Source organism: Cynocephalus volans, chromosome 3, assembly GCF_027409185.1.
Source record: "Cynocephalus volans isolate mCynVol1 chromosome 3, mCynVol1.pri, whole genome shotgun sequence".
Classification (NCBI taxonomy): domain Eukaryota; kingdom Metazoa; phylum Chordata; class Mammalia; order Dermoptera; family Cynocephalidae; genus Cynocephalus; species Cynocephalus volans.
In genome coordinates, this window is record NC_084462.1 from 103,503,650 (window position 1) to 103,522,812 (window position 19,163).

General features: G+C 37.2%; 1 protein-coding gene across 1 annotated transcript; it reads right to left on the reverse strand.

Annotated features, from left to right (window-relative positions):
• Nucleotides 1-28: 28 nt before the first annotated feature.
• Nucleotides 29-13,706, reverse strand: EMC7 (ER membrane protein complex subunit 7). The gene is made up of 5 exons (XM_063090767.1): nucleotides 13,423-13,706; nucleotides 10,316-10,435; nucleotides 4,823-4,961; nucleotides 2,831-2,911; nucleotides 29-463 (listed from the first exon to the last, which is right to left on the reverse strand). Exons 1-5 carry the CDS (start codon nucleotides 13,653-13,655, stop codon nucleotides 311-313), a joined length of 726 nt encoding a protein of 241 aa, XP_062946837.1. The 5' UTR covers nucleotides 13,656-13,706; the 3' UTR covers nucleotides 29-310.
• Between the last annotated feature and the right edge of the window lie 5,457 nt (nucleotides 13,707-19,163).

Below are 19,163 nucleotides of genomic sequence, written 5' to 3' on the forward strand. Positions count from 1 at the left end.
GGATTAAGACATTTTAATATACATAACGTATAGTACTTCATATAATTTATTAATGTCATCTTCTATAAGACACTGTAATTAATTCAGTGACATCAATATGGACCTCATACAGACAAAGGATGAAAGCTGGTTTTTCTTGTGTACCAGGTACAAAACATGTGCTAAAAAGTTAACATATACAACAGTTGTATGAGATCAACTTTTGGGATGACTCAAATTTACAGTAGTTGCTTCACATGGTTTTCCCTCAAGACTTGGATGCCACCCAGTGTTGCCATATTTGTGCAAATGCCAACTCTGGACTGCCTGACTACCTCCTTTTGCCAGCCCCACTTTTGCCTGTTTTACTGCCGCTGCCGCTAGATTTGCCAGATGATTTGGAAGAGAAGAGTCTTGTCATGAACTCAGAAACATCAGGCAATTCATGGTTAGAATTCAGCATATTCATTGACTGCTCCATCTCCTGCAGGGAGACAAAGCACAATGTGAAAGGCACTGGGGTCCTTCCAGCCATTTAACTCCTAATACTTCCTACGAAGGAAAAAGGAAACTAGTAGAACAAGTAAAATGTACTGGTTCTGAGCAATGATGCAATGTCATACTCAGTACTACTTTACCTACACATCATTAGTAACCATGTTCCAAACCTCCTTCATGGTACTAAACATTTTGATCCTTAGTAAATGTCCAATAAATACTTGCCAAGGGTTTGATTCGGCTTATGTTTTCATAAAGGACATTGTTTTCTGATAATGGATATCTTTGATAATATTTCTGCTATCTCATTTTATGTTTTCTGATTAAAATGCTTTCCTGTTGCTTTAATGAGTATTTTTTCAGCTCATGCTTTCTTTAGATGCATATAACCAGAATATTAATCTTTAATTATATATCAAGGTACCAGGAAAGTTTGGGAGATAATTCCAAGCCTTGATTCCTAAGTCTTAGTAATAAATCTATGAATACTGTATGGCTTGGGTGACCTCGATTACAGCATCTAAAGCAACACAAACGTTACAAACAAGTCACTGGCAGGACAGAATAAGGATCTGGCACTTTCATTTTGAGTTTTTGTTTTCCTTCTTATTGAGAGAACAATCTATAAAAAAATCAATATTAATATAATGCCTATTTCATTGGAATTTTATTTGACATTCCAAAAGTGAACTTAAAATTGATTTTACTTCAGACATGAAAAAACAGCAAGTATGATATTATCTACTATTTCAAGCTGAAACACTATTAGAGTATTAGCTTTGGTTTGTTTCCCAAAGGCAAAATTTTTTCATAGGTTTTAAAGGAGAAAGTGCTTTTCCGGGCCGAGCCCGTGGCGCACTCGGGAGAGTGCAACGCTGGGAGCGCGGTGACGCTCCCGCCGCGGGTTCGGATCCTATATAGGAATGGCTGGTGCACTAAGTGGCTGAGTGCTGGTCACGAAAAAGACAAAAAAAAAAAAAGAAAGTGCTTTTCCAAATAAGGCCAGGAAAAGACACACTATAAAAATAAATCAAATATGTTAATATGCCCTAATATTCAAGAATTAAATATATATGACAATAGATTTTGAGTCCCTGCAAAAATATATATAAATCAATTTTTGCATTTGTTCAATTATGAAGCTCTTGAATTGACTTTTTATAATTTTTACTACGTGCAAGCACTTTACAAGGAATGAACTTTTAATCAAATCTGACTTCCGATTTTTCCTTCTACTGGTATCACAGAAAGTTAACTGGCTTAACAGATACAAGGAATGCATAGGATGTGTTACTTTCTGACCAATACTGAAGCAAAGATGCCAAAATTTAGCAATAAAATATTCTGAAACATCATAAACCTTTCTTTTTCCATGAAGCTTTTTCTGCCATGCTAGCTTGGCAGAACTTCTAGAGAAATTAATCATCTTAGCAAACATTTTTATTTTATGTATGTCTTATTTTCCCATTAAAAAACAGAAGTAGAAAAACCACAAAAATCCCCTAATGACAAAAAAAAAAAGAAGTATTTTATAAACCCAGTCTATTTCCTACATTTAACTACAAGCTATTGAAGACAGTGACAGTCTATAATTCATTTTTGTATCCCTAGTATCCAGAACCTAGAAATTGATTAATAAATGTTTATTCAGAAATGAATAAGGTGTCAAGACATCAATATACTAAATACAATGGAGGACCCTGGAACTCCAAAGATATTTGTTGATGGTTGTTGAATGAAAGAATTAACTATGGTTTAAAAGAAATTAAGATTCAATATTCAAAAGAGACAAAGTGGTGGCACTAAATTGAAGCATTCTACTTAGCAACTCCTCTCCCCCTTGCAGAACCAGTACAACTTTTGTGGTACAGATTGAAAGCCACTTTTTCTGTTTATCCGCCTTGGTCTACCTGAATTTCTTTTGTGTGTCTGGATACATAAACTGAGTATGTACACTAAAGGGAGTTTTATAAAGCAAAGATAGATTATAGGAGCAATCATTTTATAAAATACTTTAAGTATACCAGGATTATTAAGCATTTCAACTATTTAAAAGGTGAGGCACACAAAGAGGATAGAACTAAGGAGAATTTTTTTTGGCTTGTTTGTTCTTTCGGAAGCTAGCCAGTAGAATGTTTTAGCTATAAGACCTGGGCCTTTATCAGGCAGAAGCAATGAATTTATTTGGTCCAATGAAAATGACTAAATGCCAGGAACATAATACTGTTTATGTTAGATTAATTTGCCTTGGGAACTAGGATAAAGTTGAAAAACCCCAACCTATCCAGACACAATGGGACACACCAAGCATCAGAATATGGTTTAAAAACCCACAGCTGGGTAATTATCTTACCCGTCTCATGTCAGGGTCACTTGTGTTGACGACTTTCGGCAAAAGCACAAATATCAACAATGGAAGAACCATCATCATAACCTACGGAAGAACAATAATTTAGAAAATGTTTTTTCCCCACTTTACAGTTAGTAGAATAAAAACTGCAGTTAGGGCCGAGCCCGTCGCGCACTTGGTAGAGTGCTGCGCTGGGAGCGCGGCGACGCTCTCGCCGCGGGTTCGGATCCTATATAGGACTGGCCGGTACACTCACTGGCTGAGTGCCGGTCACGAAAAAACAACAACAACAAAAATAATAATAATAATAATAATAAAAATTAAAAAAGCCAAAAAGCAAACATTTAAAAAAAAAAAAAAACTGCAGTTAAGCACAGATAAAGATTCAAATGTTATATGTTGAATAATACCAGCAGCAGCCACCTCAACTCTACTGAATTAGTTTTGATAACAACAAGATTATCTGGTGATAATCTGTCTATCACAGAGTATCATAGAGTGTAAGAGTCTTATCTATGTGTTTGGACTGTATAGACACCTCACTTCATATTTGTGCCACCCACCTATCTTTTTGCAAAGTTTACAGTTTTGATTTTTTGGTTTTTTTCTGACCAGTAAGGGGATCGCAACCCTTGACACAGTGTGGTCTGCACCACGCTCAGCCAGTGAGCACACAGGCCATCGCTATATAGGATCTGAACCCATGGCCTTGGTGTTCCCAGCACCACACTCTCCCGAGTGAGCCACGGGGCCGGCCCTTACAGTTTTATTTGACATAAGTAGTTTGCAAATGGAAGTAGCTATTCATGCTCTTCAATCTGCTGTCTGGCATTGGGATTGGTGATCCTGATGGCCAAATGGACTGCTCTTTCTAGATGACTTTGTGGTTCTTGGAGAAAACACTATATTACCCCTCTCATTAATGTACATCCTCTACAGCCTACAATATAGTAGTAGGCAACTACTTCACAGATCAGTTTTAAAAATGACCTAGAAGCCTCTAGCACTGTATATAATTTCATGGAATTTCAGAAATAAGAACATGGAAGATAAATAAGCTTTGAAGTCTCGTTGCTAATTTCTCCCATCCAATCTACCCTCCTGCCTTTTTATATCTCTGATAACAGATTCTAGGTACTAATTTACTCCTCGCTAGAGGATGTACAGCCCCCAAAATATTCCTGTTTGTGATCTAAATAACTATCAGCAAGGAATATGATCAAAACTTAGATAATTTTAAGACAATAATTCAACTTTAAAAAACAGCAATAAAGGGGTTAATTTGTTTCTAAAGAATGTATTCTATTAGTGTTTTATCATTAGTGAGTATCGTAAATCAGTCTCATGATAATATCAACTACTTAAATTACTATCTAATAACTTCTCTGTTCACTACACATGTTAAAAAAGAAGAAAGAAAAACCTTACTTGTGCCATAAACCGGGGCTGGTTAATAAATGAAGGCATATTCACCAATGAACCAGTATGCAGGTAGTATGAAGGATGAGACAGCTCCATGTATGACTTACTGCATACTCTCATTCTATTTGAATTTTAAAACATTTCATCATAAGTAAGTATTTATCCAATTTTGGCTGCACATTTCAAAATCAAACCTACAGTGTGATTCTCACCATATTCTTTTCATTATGTATTCCCCAAACGACTATTTTCCAGAAATCTGCAAATTACTCACAATTATCCTTTGATCCAACAATCTGACCTCGGCTTTCTACCACAAAGGGGTTTGAAGTTGTTGGGTTTTTTTTCTGACCGGTAAGGGGATCGCAACCCTCGGCACGGTGTTGCCCGCACCACGCTCAGCCAGTGAGCGCACCGGTCATCCCTATGTAGGACCCAAACCCGTGGCCTCAGGCTACCAGCGCCGACACTCTTCTGAGTGAGCCACGGGGCGGGACCAAGGGTTTGAAGTTTTCAACTGCCTAGAAACAAATTAAGTATTAGTAAAATGCTTTATTTTAGCCTGATACATACCATTGGGTTCATCAGAAAGTCTGTCCAGCCCCATGATTCCCTTTTAATAAAGTAAGAAGGTGGCCCTGAAGATTTCATTTGGAGAGGATAGGGCAGTCTGACCACTTCTGATGTTTTGATGTAATTCACATATCTGGCTCTGGTAAAGCAACATGAGAAAAGCATCAGTATTTCTACTAAAACATTACTAATTTAAAGAATTGCTTATAATACATAAGGTATTAGCAATGCCTTATATTTACCTTCAGCTTTTTCCAAAATGCTTTGGTGTCTAAACTTTTTTTTTTTTTTCTTTTTTGTGACTGGTAAGGGGATCGCAACCCTTGGCTTGGTGTCGCCCACACGGCGCTCAGCCAGTGAGTGCACCGGCCATCCCTATATAGGATCTGAACCCGCAGCGGGAGCTCCGCACTCTCCCGATTGAGCCACAGGGTCGGCCCTGGTGTCTAAACTTTTGATCTTGAAAATCTGATCAAAGTAACTTTACCTGCATGTCCAAAATATTTAGCAAAACATAGAGAAAGAACACTAGACTTGGAATCTTCTTCAACTGTAGCTCTATCATTACCTCGGCCTGTGGGGTTAGACAAGTTCCTTAACTTCTGTTTATAGCAAAAGTTCTTTTTTTTTTTTTTTAAAGATGACCGGTAAGGGGATCTTACCCTTTGACTTGGTGTTGTCAGCACCACACTCAGCCAGTGAGCGAACTGGCCATCCGTATATGGGAACCGAACCCGGGGCCTTGGTGTTATCAGCACCGCACTCTACCGAGTGAGCCACGGGCCGCCCCTATAGCAAAAGTTCTTTTGGAATTCTTTCAACTCTCAAGTCCTTTGATTATATTTAGTGATTTATTTATTTTATTATAAACATACAAAAAATGCTGGATTTTATTTTTTGATGGCCCAAGATATGCATTATTGGATGCACCTAATTTTTAAAGGCTATATTACAGGAAAAATCTATGATTCAAGAAAGCCCTGCAGTGGTATCATGGATAACACTACCTTTTACCAGAGGTGCACTAATTTTAATCAAAACCCTCACCCATGTTCACACATAATCTATTGTACTCTTTGAAAACTGCCTCCCTCATGTTGTCTTTTTCTTTATCTGTGTTGTATTCTGGGCAATTTTTTTCTGTTCTATCTTCCAGTTCATCAAAGTTCTGTTTAGTTGCTTAACACACCCACTGAGTTTTATATTTCAATGCCTATATTTATGGCAGAAGTTCTATTTTATTCTTCTTTCAAATATGTTGACTACTTTTGTATACCATTTCTTTTTTTTTTCCTGCTGGCCAGTACAGGGTATATCATTTCTTATGGCAGTAAGACTTTTATTTCATTAAGTACTTTAAATATACTTTGAACTGTTTTACAGTCCATATCCAATAATTTTACTACCTAAAGTTCTTGGAGGTCTGATTCATCTGCTGACTTAAAGTAGATTGTTTTCTTGGGTACTTCAGAAGTTAAGTAGAACTTTATCTACTTAAATACCAACGGTATTTCATCCGAGAGGGATTCTCCATTCGTCTCTACCAGGAGCCCAGGGATTACAACCAGGGACCATTTTGTTAATTGCTCAGCTGGAAGTTCTTGGATTATGCAGGAAGTAATAAATTCATGCCCCAAGTTTCAGTGACTATCATTTTTCAGGGAAGACTTTTTCCCCCAAAGAGCAGGGTCTGACTGGGAGTCTGGCCTTTTGGATTTTAGTACCAAGGGTCAAAGGTGGAACCAAGTCTTAGATCTAATTCTGGCCCCAGGAAAGCCCAAGTCTTGCCTCCTACCCGCATACTACTAATAAAATCTAAGTCTTCTGGTTAAAGAATATCAAAGCCTTCTGGTGGAAAAGTGGTTTATAGTTTATCCCCTTGGGATTTTTCTTACTTTGTGGGGAGCTATACATTTAAAAGGAAATGTTTATCATATTTTATCCAGCATTTCTAACGTTTTTTTCATTCTGCCAAAATGTCGGAAATGGAAACTAATTTACTTACTTATAAAATACTAATCAGGCTGGCCCCATGGTGCACTCAGGAGAGTGCGGCGCTGGGAGCGCAGCAGTGCTCCCGACGCGGGTTCAGATCCTATATAAGGATGGCCAGTGCGCTCACTGGCTGAGCGCGGTGCGGCTGGTCACAAAAATGACAAATAAATAAATAAATAAATAAATAGATAGATAGATAGATAGATAGATAGATAGATAGATAAATAAAAATAAAAAAATAAAATACTAGTCAAAATATTAAGATCTTATATGAATCCCACTTTGTTATCTACTCTGTCCCATCCCTAATTATTAAAATAACAAAAGGCTTTGTTGTTGTTGTTGTTTTTACCTATGCTTCAGGCATCCAACATCGGGAATACGTATGAAAATAAGAATCCCACTGCTGCTGCAACCAGTTCTTAAATGCTACAGAATGCAGCATTCACCGAAGGTAAAATGGCAAATAAAACTTTATATTTAGAAAAATATTTCTATTTGCTGAGACTACTCAAAATTCAAACAGAGTAAAAAGGATAAATAAAAATAAAACATAGTATTTAGTAGGCAAGTATTCCCTTTTGTTTAACAACTCTCATTCCCTCCTATATTATGTTTTCAACATATAAAAAAAAGTTTAACAAGTTTATATAATATATACTGTAATCTACGTACCCCTCATCTCCAAGCTTAAAATTCTAAAATATATAAAAAATAATGATATGTCCTATAAGGTTTACATTTAACATAATAGAATTTTACCATAATAGAATTTTTAACAGAACAGAATATGTATTTTTAAAAATATCTATGCTTCTAAAAAGACATGAGGAAGTCACTATCTAAGGAGGTTCATCTACTTTGAAACAACCCATTTTTTCCATCAAAAAATATTTATAAACATTTGCAAGGTACTACATTCCACTGACACTTTGCCCTTGCTCTAAATATCCAAAAGAAATATGATCAGAATTTGGACAAAGCAGAATATTCTAAGACAACAATTTAACTTTAAAAATAGGTGTAAAAATAATTTGTTTCTAAAGAAGGTATTTTTTAGTGGCATCACAGTATTGGTTTTATGATACCATCAAGAATTTATTATCTTGATAACTGTCTCTATTCACTATACAAGCTAAAAGAGAAAAAAGAAAACACTACCACTACTTGTTCATCAATAGGAGCTGGTTAAATAAATAATGGCACATCCACCAATGGACTAATAATGCAGCTAATATAAAGCATGAGACAGCTCCATGTGTGACATATTTACATATTACATTTAAAAAGCTTTCATTGTTGAAAAAATAATAAAATAAAGAGAAAAGAAAAACTTTTAGGAGTAAACACTAACTCAAACATAAATATTATAGTACTAACTGAACACATCTCTATTATGTCAGCTCAATTTTGGGTTTCTACAAATTAGCCTAAATATGCTTGGCACATGCCAAAAAGGTCAGTAACTGGCCAGTTGCTCAGCTGGTTAAAGTGTGTTCTGATAAAACCAACAGCCAGGTTTTGATTCCTGTACTGGCCTTCTATAATCAATCAATCAATCAATCAATTATATAAAATAGTTCATCCCAATCCAACAAAAGGCTGATGTGACCTCATCTTTCTATAAGAAATCCTTACAGATTACAGGAAATAATAAGCTGTGTTATAGAGGCTGATTTCCATGAATAGAAGCTGTTTGAAATGTTTCTTATTTTGATATCTATCTTAATACTTATTTTAGAATTGAAAAATTTGCCTGTTTTTCTCTCTCTTAATAGATGTTATACAAATGAGCAGTAATGTTGTTGTTCCTGTTTCAAAATTGTTTATAAGCAATATGTACAGATTTAGACATTAGACAAAATGCAAAAATTTGTTAAATAACCAAATAAATATTAATGTCAAAATAAATGTTTCCTGGGAAGCTGATGAAAGGAAATATTATGAATTGAATGTTTGTGTCCCCCACAAAATCCATATGTTAAAATCCTAACCCCTAATGTGATGGTATTAGGAGGTGGAAATTTTGGAAGGTAATTAAGTCATGAGCCCTCATAAGTGGGATTAGTGTCCTTATAAAAGAGATCCCAGAGAGCTCTCTAGCCCTCTTTCTGCCATACGAGGATACAGGGAAAAGACTGCCATCTATGAACCAGGAAGTGGACCCTCACCAGATACCAAATCTGCTGGCACCTTGATATTGGACTCCTCCAGCCTCCAGAACTGTGAGAAATAAATGTTATTGTTTAAGCAAAAAAAAAAAAAATAATAATAATAAGATAAAACGCATGTACTGGCCAGCCGCCAAAAGTAAATCAATTAAACTAAATTAAATATAGCTCCTTCACCCCCAAAATTGTTTTTGCCTTTGTATCACCTATGCTTTATTATTGCAACATAAAGTAATACTGTAATAGCTCAGGGAAAGAAAACACATTCCCACTTAAAACTGCTTCATACACTTCTTGGTTAGGTTAGACGAAAGAGGGTGCTATTGCCATGAGACAATAAAAAAATAAACAAATAAGGGCCAGCCGTGGCTCACTTGGAAGAGTGTGGTGCTGATAATACTAAGGCCACGGGTTCGGATCTCTATATAGGGATGGCTGATTAGCTCACTTCGGAGAGCATGGTGCTGACAACACCAACCCACAGGTTAAGATCCCCTTACCGGTCATCTTTTAAAGTAAGTAAGTAAGTAAATAAATAAATAAATAAATAAATTTGTTCTGTTATAATGGAAGGCTAAATCTGAAGACCACAGACATCAACATAATTGTTTCCAACTTCAAATGGATTTTGCTATTCCATACTCACAGCTAAATTAGACCAAAGTTCTTTTCACCTCAGTTTCAAAACACATCTTCACCTACTTAAAAATTCTGAAATTCTTTCCTTCTCTGCTGGCCTCTAATACTGTGCTTTTCATCTTTCCTTCTTATCACAATCCTCCCTTTGAGATAAACTCCACAATGTAACCTACTGTTTTCCCTAGAAATACTAAATTTTCATTGCACACTAAATATTCCAGAAAGAAAGAACTACAGAAATTTTTAGAACAACATAGTATCAAATAAGTAGTAAGAGGTATTATCAAAATATCAGATGACAAATAAAAACAGATGACAAAAAAAAAAGAAAAGAACAGGTGACAAACAGTATTTCCAATTTAGAAAAGTTAAATTATTTCCAACTTTATTAATCACATTTCAATTATAACTTTCACAGTGCTTTTGCTCCTGTAATAAGCAATCTTACCTTTTCTCTATATAATCATATTAAGAGCTTTAAAATAAATTTTAAGAAAGAGCAGGAAGAAGTTCAGCTTTACAACTTTATCAATGTTCAGATTAAAACAATGTAAGGATATTTTAAATGTTTAAAGGAATATCTATAGTTTAAATAAGAAAACTTTTCAACCTAACTATAAATTCTAAAAGGAATATATACTGAGGTATTTAGTAGCCTAACCTTTGGTAAAAATTAAATCAGCCTCACCTCATTTTTCCTTTTGAAGTGATATCCACACGGACAGGATCAAACCTATAAGCTGGAGATATAACTTCCACTACATAAGATCCAGAAGGTATATCATGAACCACAAAACTCCCATCTATCCTGGAAAAATGAAAATCATATTTAGTCACTTCTAATCAACAGCTTAGTCTTTTCTTATGTTTTAAATCATGTTAATTCCCAAATCAATTCCCCAAAACATGACATTAAAAGCAACTTGCAAAAAACCAGAAAAACTAGCAAGAGTTGTCCTCTGCTTCAGATTCCATAATTACACTGAATCGGTTCTAATAATGCCTGAGACCATTCCAGAGTAGCAGAGAACCCTGACACAGAAAGTACTTCTATTCCTTCTGTGGGTAGGGATGACAGGTAACAGAAGCTCAGCTCCTATCCTAAAGCCATGTCTTCATTCAAGGGTATCTATCAATATACATTATTATTACAATATTAGGCTTCCAATTTTGCAAATCTCCCCAACAATTTCTTACTATTAAAAATGGCATTTTGTCTATTTTTAATTTGCATTTTGTTGGTTTTCTTTCAAATAATAAAAGGTATTTAAGTATCATTTGTTCCAATTATTATAAATAGCCATCCCTCTCTATCTGTGGGGAACTGATTCCATGACCTCCTGTGGATACCAAATTCGCAGATGCTCAAATCCATGATAGAAAACGGTACAGTATTTGCATATAATTTATGCATATCCTCCCGTACACTTTAAATATCTCCAGATTACTTATAATACCTAATTCAAGGTAAATGCTATGTAGTTATTATAGGGAATAATGCCAAGAAAAACGTCTGTAAATGGTCAATATAGATGCAATTTTTTTTTTCTGAATATTTTCGATCCGCCATTGGTTGAATTCATGGATGCGGAACCCATGAATACGGAGGGCCATCTGTAGTTCCCATTTACTTTGGTTACTTCTTTTCAAATATGTAGAAGTTTGAAATGTTTATGTAGTTAAAATCATCCATTTTTTCCCTTACTGATTTTTTCTGAACCTTCCTGACTTAGACAATCACCCTATTGCTGGCCAGTTAACTCAGCTTGTCGGAGAACAGTGTTAGAACCCCAAGATAAAGGTTCGGATCCCCAGACCTGTCAGATGCCAAAATAAAAGAAAACCATCATATCAAGAGCTGATAATTTCATTTCACCGACCAAAATCAATTTGTTTGGAAAAAAAGAAATTGCTATTCTCAGGGAAAAAGTTTGGGAAAAATGGTCATAAAAGGATCAGATAATTCCCAGTATCATAATAACATGTTAAAATACTGCTTCCTTAATCATTAGGCTCCTTCACAGTTAAGTAAATAATTCATACTGATCACATCCACTATATTTACTAAGAAAAAAGATGAAAAAGTGTTCCTTGTTACTTCAAAGTACACACTAAACTAAAACAGAATTGAAATTATAAACATCATAACTTATTCCCGGGTTGGACATCTGCCATTTGCCCTCCAGATCCAGTTTCCACTCTTCTCCTCTGCAGATTGGAAGAAGGGAAGAAAATGAGCTCAGTATATTTTACCCCCAGCTCTCTCACTGAGAGGCCACCTCTGACTGGCTGTGTCAAGGAACACAGCTCCTCTCAAGGAAGCCCTTTCTTCCCTTCAAGGTTCCAGTAACCCATTCCTCCCTCTGGCTTAGAGGTGATAATAGCCTTGAGGTTGTAAGTTCCAGGGTACTGCACAATCTGGTTATTTCCCTACATAATGACTATAATATTTAATCCTTTCATCAAATTCTTCTTCAACTGCTATATTCTAATATGAGTACATCTTCTACTTCTTGACAGAACCCTGACTGAGCCAATTTCAAAACATTTTTCTACGTCCAGAAGAAAAACAATTAAAATGACTGTGTAACAACAACAACAAAAAAAATCGGAAATAATTACCTAAGAAAAAGCAAATATATTTTTCATCCTAAAATAAATATTTTACTTAAGAAAGATAACTTTTATAATAAAAATTATAAAACTTGGCTTTAAAAATGTATTCTACAATGTGTAGGCATTCTTGGATCCTGACTTGGAAGAACAACTACATAAAAGCATTTCTGAGATAACTGGGGAAACATAAAAATGGACTGGGTATTAGATGATATTATGACATTATTTGTTGAATCGATAATGGTAATGTGGGGTTATTTTAAAGTCCTTATCTTTTAGAGATACATGGTAACAAACACTTTTACAAGTGAAATTATGTTTAGTACCATTAAAAATATTCTAGAAAAAAGTAAATGAGGTTCAGAGAGGACATGAAACAAAACAGTAGACTGCGTTGAGAACTTAAGGATCCACAAAACTATTCTGTTTTGGTGTATGTCTAAAAATTTCTATAAAAAAAAGTTCAAGGGCTGGTGAATTGATGATCAGTTGGTTAGAGCATGTTGCTGCTAATACCAAGGTCCAGGGTTTGATCCCTATACTGGCCAGCCGCCAAAGGAGAAAAAAAAAAAAGACAAGCCTGATTATGTAAATCCCTCGATGAATTCAAGTGTAAAAAAGAGCAACAACCCCACCCCGACCAAAAAAAAAAAAGAAAAAGTGATTAGGTACTTCAGAGCCCGTTAATTTTAGAAGCAGTAACATTAGCCTCCCAGTGTATGTCATCCCTAGAAGCCCTTTGGGCTTTGACAATTCCCACTTGTTTAGCATCTCTCTACACAACATCAAGCTACCAAACGACTAAAATGAATGCAAAAGCGACCAGGTTCTAGGGAAACCAGATGAGATGCAAAGGAAAGAATCCGACAAGAGACAAATAAGGGTCACCTATCCCCAGGGACCAAGAGTGGACGTTCCCATAGGGAGCCAAAATGGAGTTGAAAATAACTGACAACATTGCTTCGGCCGTGGGGCGAGCTCCTGCCATCCTCATTTCTGAGTTAAAGGAAAGGGAAAGCGTCCGACTGCCTTCCAACGTCTCCCAGCATAGACCGTTAGCGTCACCCGCCCCTTCACTCTACGACAGCGACATCAGCCCGTCCTGACACTTAGCTCTTCTGGTGGGATCCCCCTCCAGCCTCCATCCCAACCGCTTTCCCATGTCCTCAGTATGCTCACATAAGGAAGCCGACGTGCTCTTCTCCGTCTACGAGCACTCGGGCCGCCGAAATCCAATCCTGAGGCTTCACCCCTGGAACAACTGCACGCCCCTCGATCTTGAAGCGATCTCCTATGCCGACCCCACTCCTTCCCGATCCCTCGGCAGCAGCCCCGGACACCTCCGAGCTCTGAGCATCCCCTGATAGCAGCAGCAGCAGGCCTGGAAAGAAGGCCCACAGAGCGGCCGCCATGACAGGAGTTTTCAGCAGTCCGGCCGGCAGGACGGAAGCCCTCGGTGACTCCCAGCCGCCGCGGCCGCCGGCTCGATGTCGTCATCACTGCGCGCCCGATCCTGGCGCAAGCTAGTCCTGACCAATCGACTTGCGAGGGGAAGCGAGGAGGCAGGACAGCTCCGAACGCCCTGCGCACTGGGATGCAGGCTGTGTTAAGTGCGGATGAAGGGGGCCGCCCCCAAAGTGAAAGTGGTGAGGCGTGTGTTACTGTGGCAGCCGGAGAGGCCAAGGCCCTCGCGGGAATAAAGGATGATGGAACTGAGAGAAGCGAGGATCTGCACTACTCGCAGTGTCTGCAAATGAGTCTACGGCTTCGGGAAAAACAGGTCCAGAAAAGAGCGCTTTAAATACCTCTAGAGACTGCCCGAGAGGTGTAAGATGAAAAGGCACTTATTTGTGAGTGTGTGTTGAAAGGAGATACTGTCTTTGTAAAGAAAACAGCTGGAAAAATACAGAAACTATTAACTAAGGGTTGCCTCTAGTGGGTAGAGGTTGGAGGACATTTATCTGACCCTACATCATTCGTCCTGTTGTGAGTGCTTTACCATGTGCATAACAGAAACGTTGGTGGGGGGATCTCTACTACAGACCCCTCTCGAAGATTATTGAAGGCAATGCATATGTTTGACCTCTGCACTCTTAGAGTTAGCCTCCCGGGGAAGAGTAACAAATTGAAAAAAGAGATGCAAGAGACAAGTACTCTAAGCCCCTGGCAGGGGGTAGGGATGCGGCGCCCAAGGCCACCCCTATATTATAGTCTCCCTGGCATCAGCAGCTGCGTTGGGGTACTTTCCCTCGTCTTCTCCTGGAAATGTTATTTCTTCACATTTGATCTTTCGAAGGAGCAGGGCTGCTCATAAGAAAAAAACCAAAACAAATTGGGCTTTCTTGTCTGCTAGAGAAGTCTCTTATTTGAGAGGGAACTCGGAGTCTGGGTTTAGAAAGTGAGAGACATTAAGGTTGTTTCCATTTTTGCTGTTACTAATTTTGCTGAAGTGAATGTCTTTTTCCATGTGATTTCCACAGGTATATGAGGGTACTTCAGAATGTTCATGGAAAAATAGAATTGAAAGGTAATACAAATCTTTACATGAACTTTTTGAAGTACCCTCACATATGTGTAGTATAATTAGTACTGGTAGAATAACTATTATTCTACTATATATAGGATGCCTTGTTGCTCCATACACTCACCAACAACAGTGTGCTATCAAATGTTACCTTTGCCAAGCGGATGGGTTAAAAATGATAACTCGGTTTTAATGTGTATTTTTCTTATTATAAATGAGGTGGAGCATTATATCAAATGTTTAGAGCCATTTATAGTTCCTTTTCTGTGACTTGCCTGATTTGTATTCTTTGCCCATTTTCTATTGAATTGTTGCTTTTTTCTTATTGATTTGTACGGACTCTTAAACATTAGGGAAATTATATCTTTGTGATATGAGTTGTGAATATGTTTTTCCTGGTTCTTTGTATTTTGAGTTCTGCTCTCCAATTTTTCATCCCTCACTTTTTAATAAAGAGTTATAAAATTATTAAAAATAAACAGAAGCTGGGAAAAGGAGGGACTGTTTTTAATGAGTATATCCCAGAATGAGAAGTGAGTAGTTGAAGACCTTTTTGATCCCAGAAGTTTTTTTAAGTACTCTTTGAGAGAGTACAACTATTGTGGACTGAGTTGTGTCCCCCCTCATATGTTGAAGCCCTAACTCCCAATATGGCTATATTTGGAGACAAGGTCTTTAAAAGGTAATAAAATTTAAATGGGGCCACATGGGTGGGACCCTTATCTCATAGGTCTGGTGTTCTTAGAAGAAGAAGAAGAGGCATCAAGGATGTGCATGCACAGAAGAAAGGCCATCTGCAAACCAAGGAGAGAGGCCTCAGGAGAAACCAACCCTGCTGGCACCTTCATCTTGGACTTCCAGCCTACAGAACTGTGAGAAATAAATCTCTGTTTTTTAAGCTACCCAGTCTGTGGTATTTTGTTATGGCAGCCTTAGCAAACTAATACAGCATCTTTGACCTTCATTCATGTTTAATGACTCACCCACTGGGGAGGCTTCCCTCCTGTCTTCTTGTCCATTCTCTGCCGTACAGTGGATTGAATTGAAGTTGTATTGTTGGATTAGCGGAGAGCATCTAAAGAGGAAGAAAGCCATGTGTTTAGCCAAAAATTTTTTTCATTGAGGATAAAAGCCTCAAAATGCTAATTTTAAAATTCAGGGCTCTGCTCATTATGTTCATTTTCTAGGATGTGTTGGGCTGAGCCTGGAAACAGGCCCTTGTTTCAGTCCCAACCAGGGCAGGCGTAAGCATTTTGGGAACCATAGTAAAAAGATTATAATGTGCTAAAACTGAACCCTCCGTCAATCATTACTCACTATCTAAACTATGAAATTAAATTTTACTTTTCTAAAACGATACAATACTTTCAAATATGCTGAAATAAAAATAGCTTCATTCCAATTTTTCTGGTTTTCTTTCATATATTTATTGTAACCTTTCTTTGGTGGTATCTTAGACACATATTCGGTTTGACTAATAGGTAGTCATTGTTGGTCCTAATACCCCAGGTAGGAGCTAGGAAGTTTACTTTTTCTGTGGGACTAAGGGTGGAAGAGGACCAGCAGCAAACAGCAACTGAACTGTCTGTATCACATTTCTGCCTTCCTTTCTTCTCTTATCTCATTGTCACTCATACCAAAGTAGCCAATGCTTAGAACCCCTCAAATGGCAGGCTTATTCCTCTGCAGTCACTAGATGAAGGAGAAAGGCGTGCGTGATGTTTTCAGGTAGTGTGAAATTCTGTCATCTCTGCTGTTTTCCAGGTAGGCCACAAGAATTGCATAGATATTCAACTCTAAATTATATAATGTAGCCTTTAGACTCATGCCTTATAAAAGTATATAATGAACTATTTCAGAAAGGTTTTGTGCTGGACTTGCTCTGTTTGCCCAGCTAGATCTGCTTTCTCTACCCTTTACCCTGATTTGTGCCTTGGAAAGCTGGACCTTTAAGGATTGCAAAAACTCAGTTGTCTTCCCTTCTGGCTTTCAGCTGGGTTTAGCCAATGGGAGGTATCGAAAGGACACCCTTTTGGGCTTGCCCATACTTTAAATAAAGTTTAATGAAGGAATAATTTACAGTCATACCTTTCGAGTATGCCATCTGTTTCCTGCCAAGACCCTGACCTGTATAGATTTCATGCAGAAATCTATATATATTTTCATACTTACCTTAATTATTGCAAGTAAGTAGTGTTAAAGTGAGAAGTGATCTGTTCATTGTCCAGGCCCTTCACTTTTCTCCTTTTGTTTTTTGCTGCCTGGCTCTTGGCTTCCTCATATCATGACCACAAGGGGGCGAACAAAGATAGGGACAGAAACGAAACTCAAAACCCACGCTTTATGAATTTTTAATGTTGGATTATATTTACAGAGGTTAACTCTGTGGTTTACAAATAATATTTCTTTTTTTAAGAGTTTTCTTTATGTATCATTTTTTGCAACATTTTTATAGTAAGGAAAATATAAAACTATTTTTCAAAATAAAGGGAGAAGCTAAAATTACTAAAAACATAACAGAATTTACTTTAAACTCATAAAAATTGAATCAGCCAAAAAAAAAAAAAAGAAAAAGTCATCCTATCTGGAGTTTTCATGATCACTTAAATTGGCATATTTGGGAATGGTTTTGGTCTTTTTCCCCTCTGTCTCAGTATTCTGCTTGTCAGTATCTCTCAGTATCACGGTGATTTTCAAACTTTTTCACACGTTGGCTATCTATTTAAATAGAAGAGGTGGTAGGTTATAAGGTATGACTACAAAGTAATGAGGATCATACCTTTAGCAACTTCTCTTTTATATTTGTCAATGGATTTGCTTTTTAAAAAAAACAGAGTAACACTAGCAGAATGCTTGGGAAAACTTGGCTGTGCCAGTCTCCCAAAACCCTACTATTTAAGTGATTTTTGCCCTTTGAGTTTTTGAATCTCATTTACTTCAAGTAGATTAGAGATAATCTTTTTCACTCAAGTGAACTGGAACCAATTCTCTTAATATTTTTAAATGTCTGTCATTTGCTAGGACCCTGGGTTTGGCTTTCTGCAGCTCCTTATGGACATCCTCTAAAATGGGACGGGTCATCCCACCATTCTCAGTGGAGTTTAAGAGTCATCCTAGCTTGCCTCTACGTCCTGCAAAAATAAATTGCAATGGAAAGATTTCACTTTCTTCATTTTACTCTAAGTTCTCATCCCTTCCGCCAAATTCTTTGAAAAACTTAAGTAAAATAAATTGGGGAAGTGTGAAGGCATGGTAAATAACTTATAAACATGAAGAAGAAACAATCAATGTTGTTATTAAGAAGTGATATAAAATTCTAAACATTCTGGAATATTCTAGCTAAAGCGTTTTGTAAATGCTAAAATGTAAATACTTAGTTACTGTATTTGAACAATAGTGACTAAGAAGAGAAAGTGTTAGGAGGAAGGAATTATGTTATGCTAGCTACCCTTTGTACTGTAGGCTCTTTTGTTGGGTGCAGCCAGCTTCTCAGTGGCCTGTGGCTGTACTATAGGAATGTGCAACATGCTACAGGGACCTAGGCCAAACAAGTGGCTCCAAGACAAGCCACAGAGCCTGAGAAGTATGGTAAGAGAACTCCAGCTTCACACAAGGCATCCCCGAGAACTCCTTGTGCAGTCCCTGTGATGTCTGCCTCACATGGCAGCTCTTATAAAGGATAAGCCCCCCTCTATTTACATCTGTGCATAAGAGCAAAAGCTGGTTCTTTTTCATACCTTGATTTGAGTCTTACTTAAAAAAAAAAAATTGTGGTAAAATACACATATAACTTACCATCCTAACCATTTTCAAGTGTACGATTCAGTACTGTTAATTATATTCACATTGTTGTACAACCATTCTCCAGAACTTTTCCGTCTTGCAAAACTCAAACTACATCCATTAAACCACAACTCCCCATTTTACTCTCCCCCTCAGGTTCTGGCAACAACCATTCTACTTTCTATTTCTATGAATTTGACTACTTTACGTAACTCATATAAGTGGAGACATATAATATGTGTCTTTTTGTGATTGGCTTACTTCCCTTAGCACAGTGTCCTCAAGCTTTATCCGTGCTGTACCATGTATCAGAATTTTTTTCCTTTTTAAGGTTGAATAACATTCCATGAATGTATATACTACATTTTGTCTGTCCATTCATCTCTTGGTGGACTTCCACTTGGTTGCTTCCACTTTTTGTCTATTGTGGATAATGCTGCTATGTGCATGGGTATATAAATATCTGTTCAGTTCCTTTCCTTCACTTCTTTTGGGTATATACCCAGAAGTAGAATTGCTGGATCATAGAGTATTTCTTAATTTTTTTCATTGTACATGATTTTGGGGTACAGTTTGTTGTTTCATGAATCATAGAGTATTCCTATTTTTAATT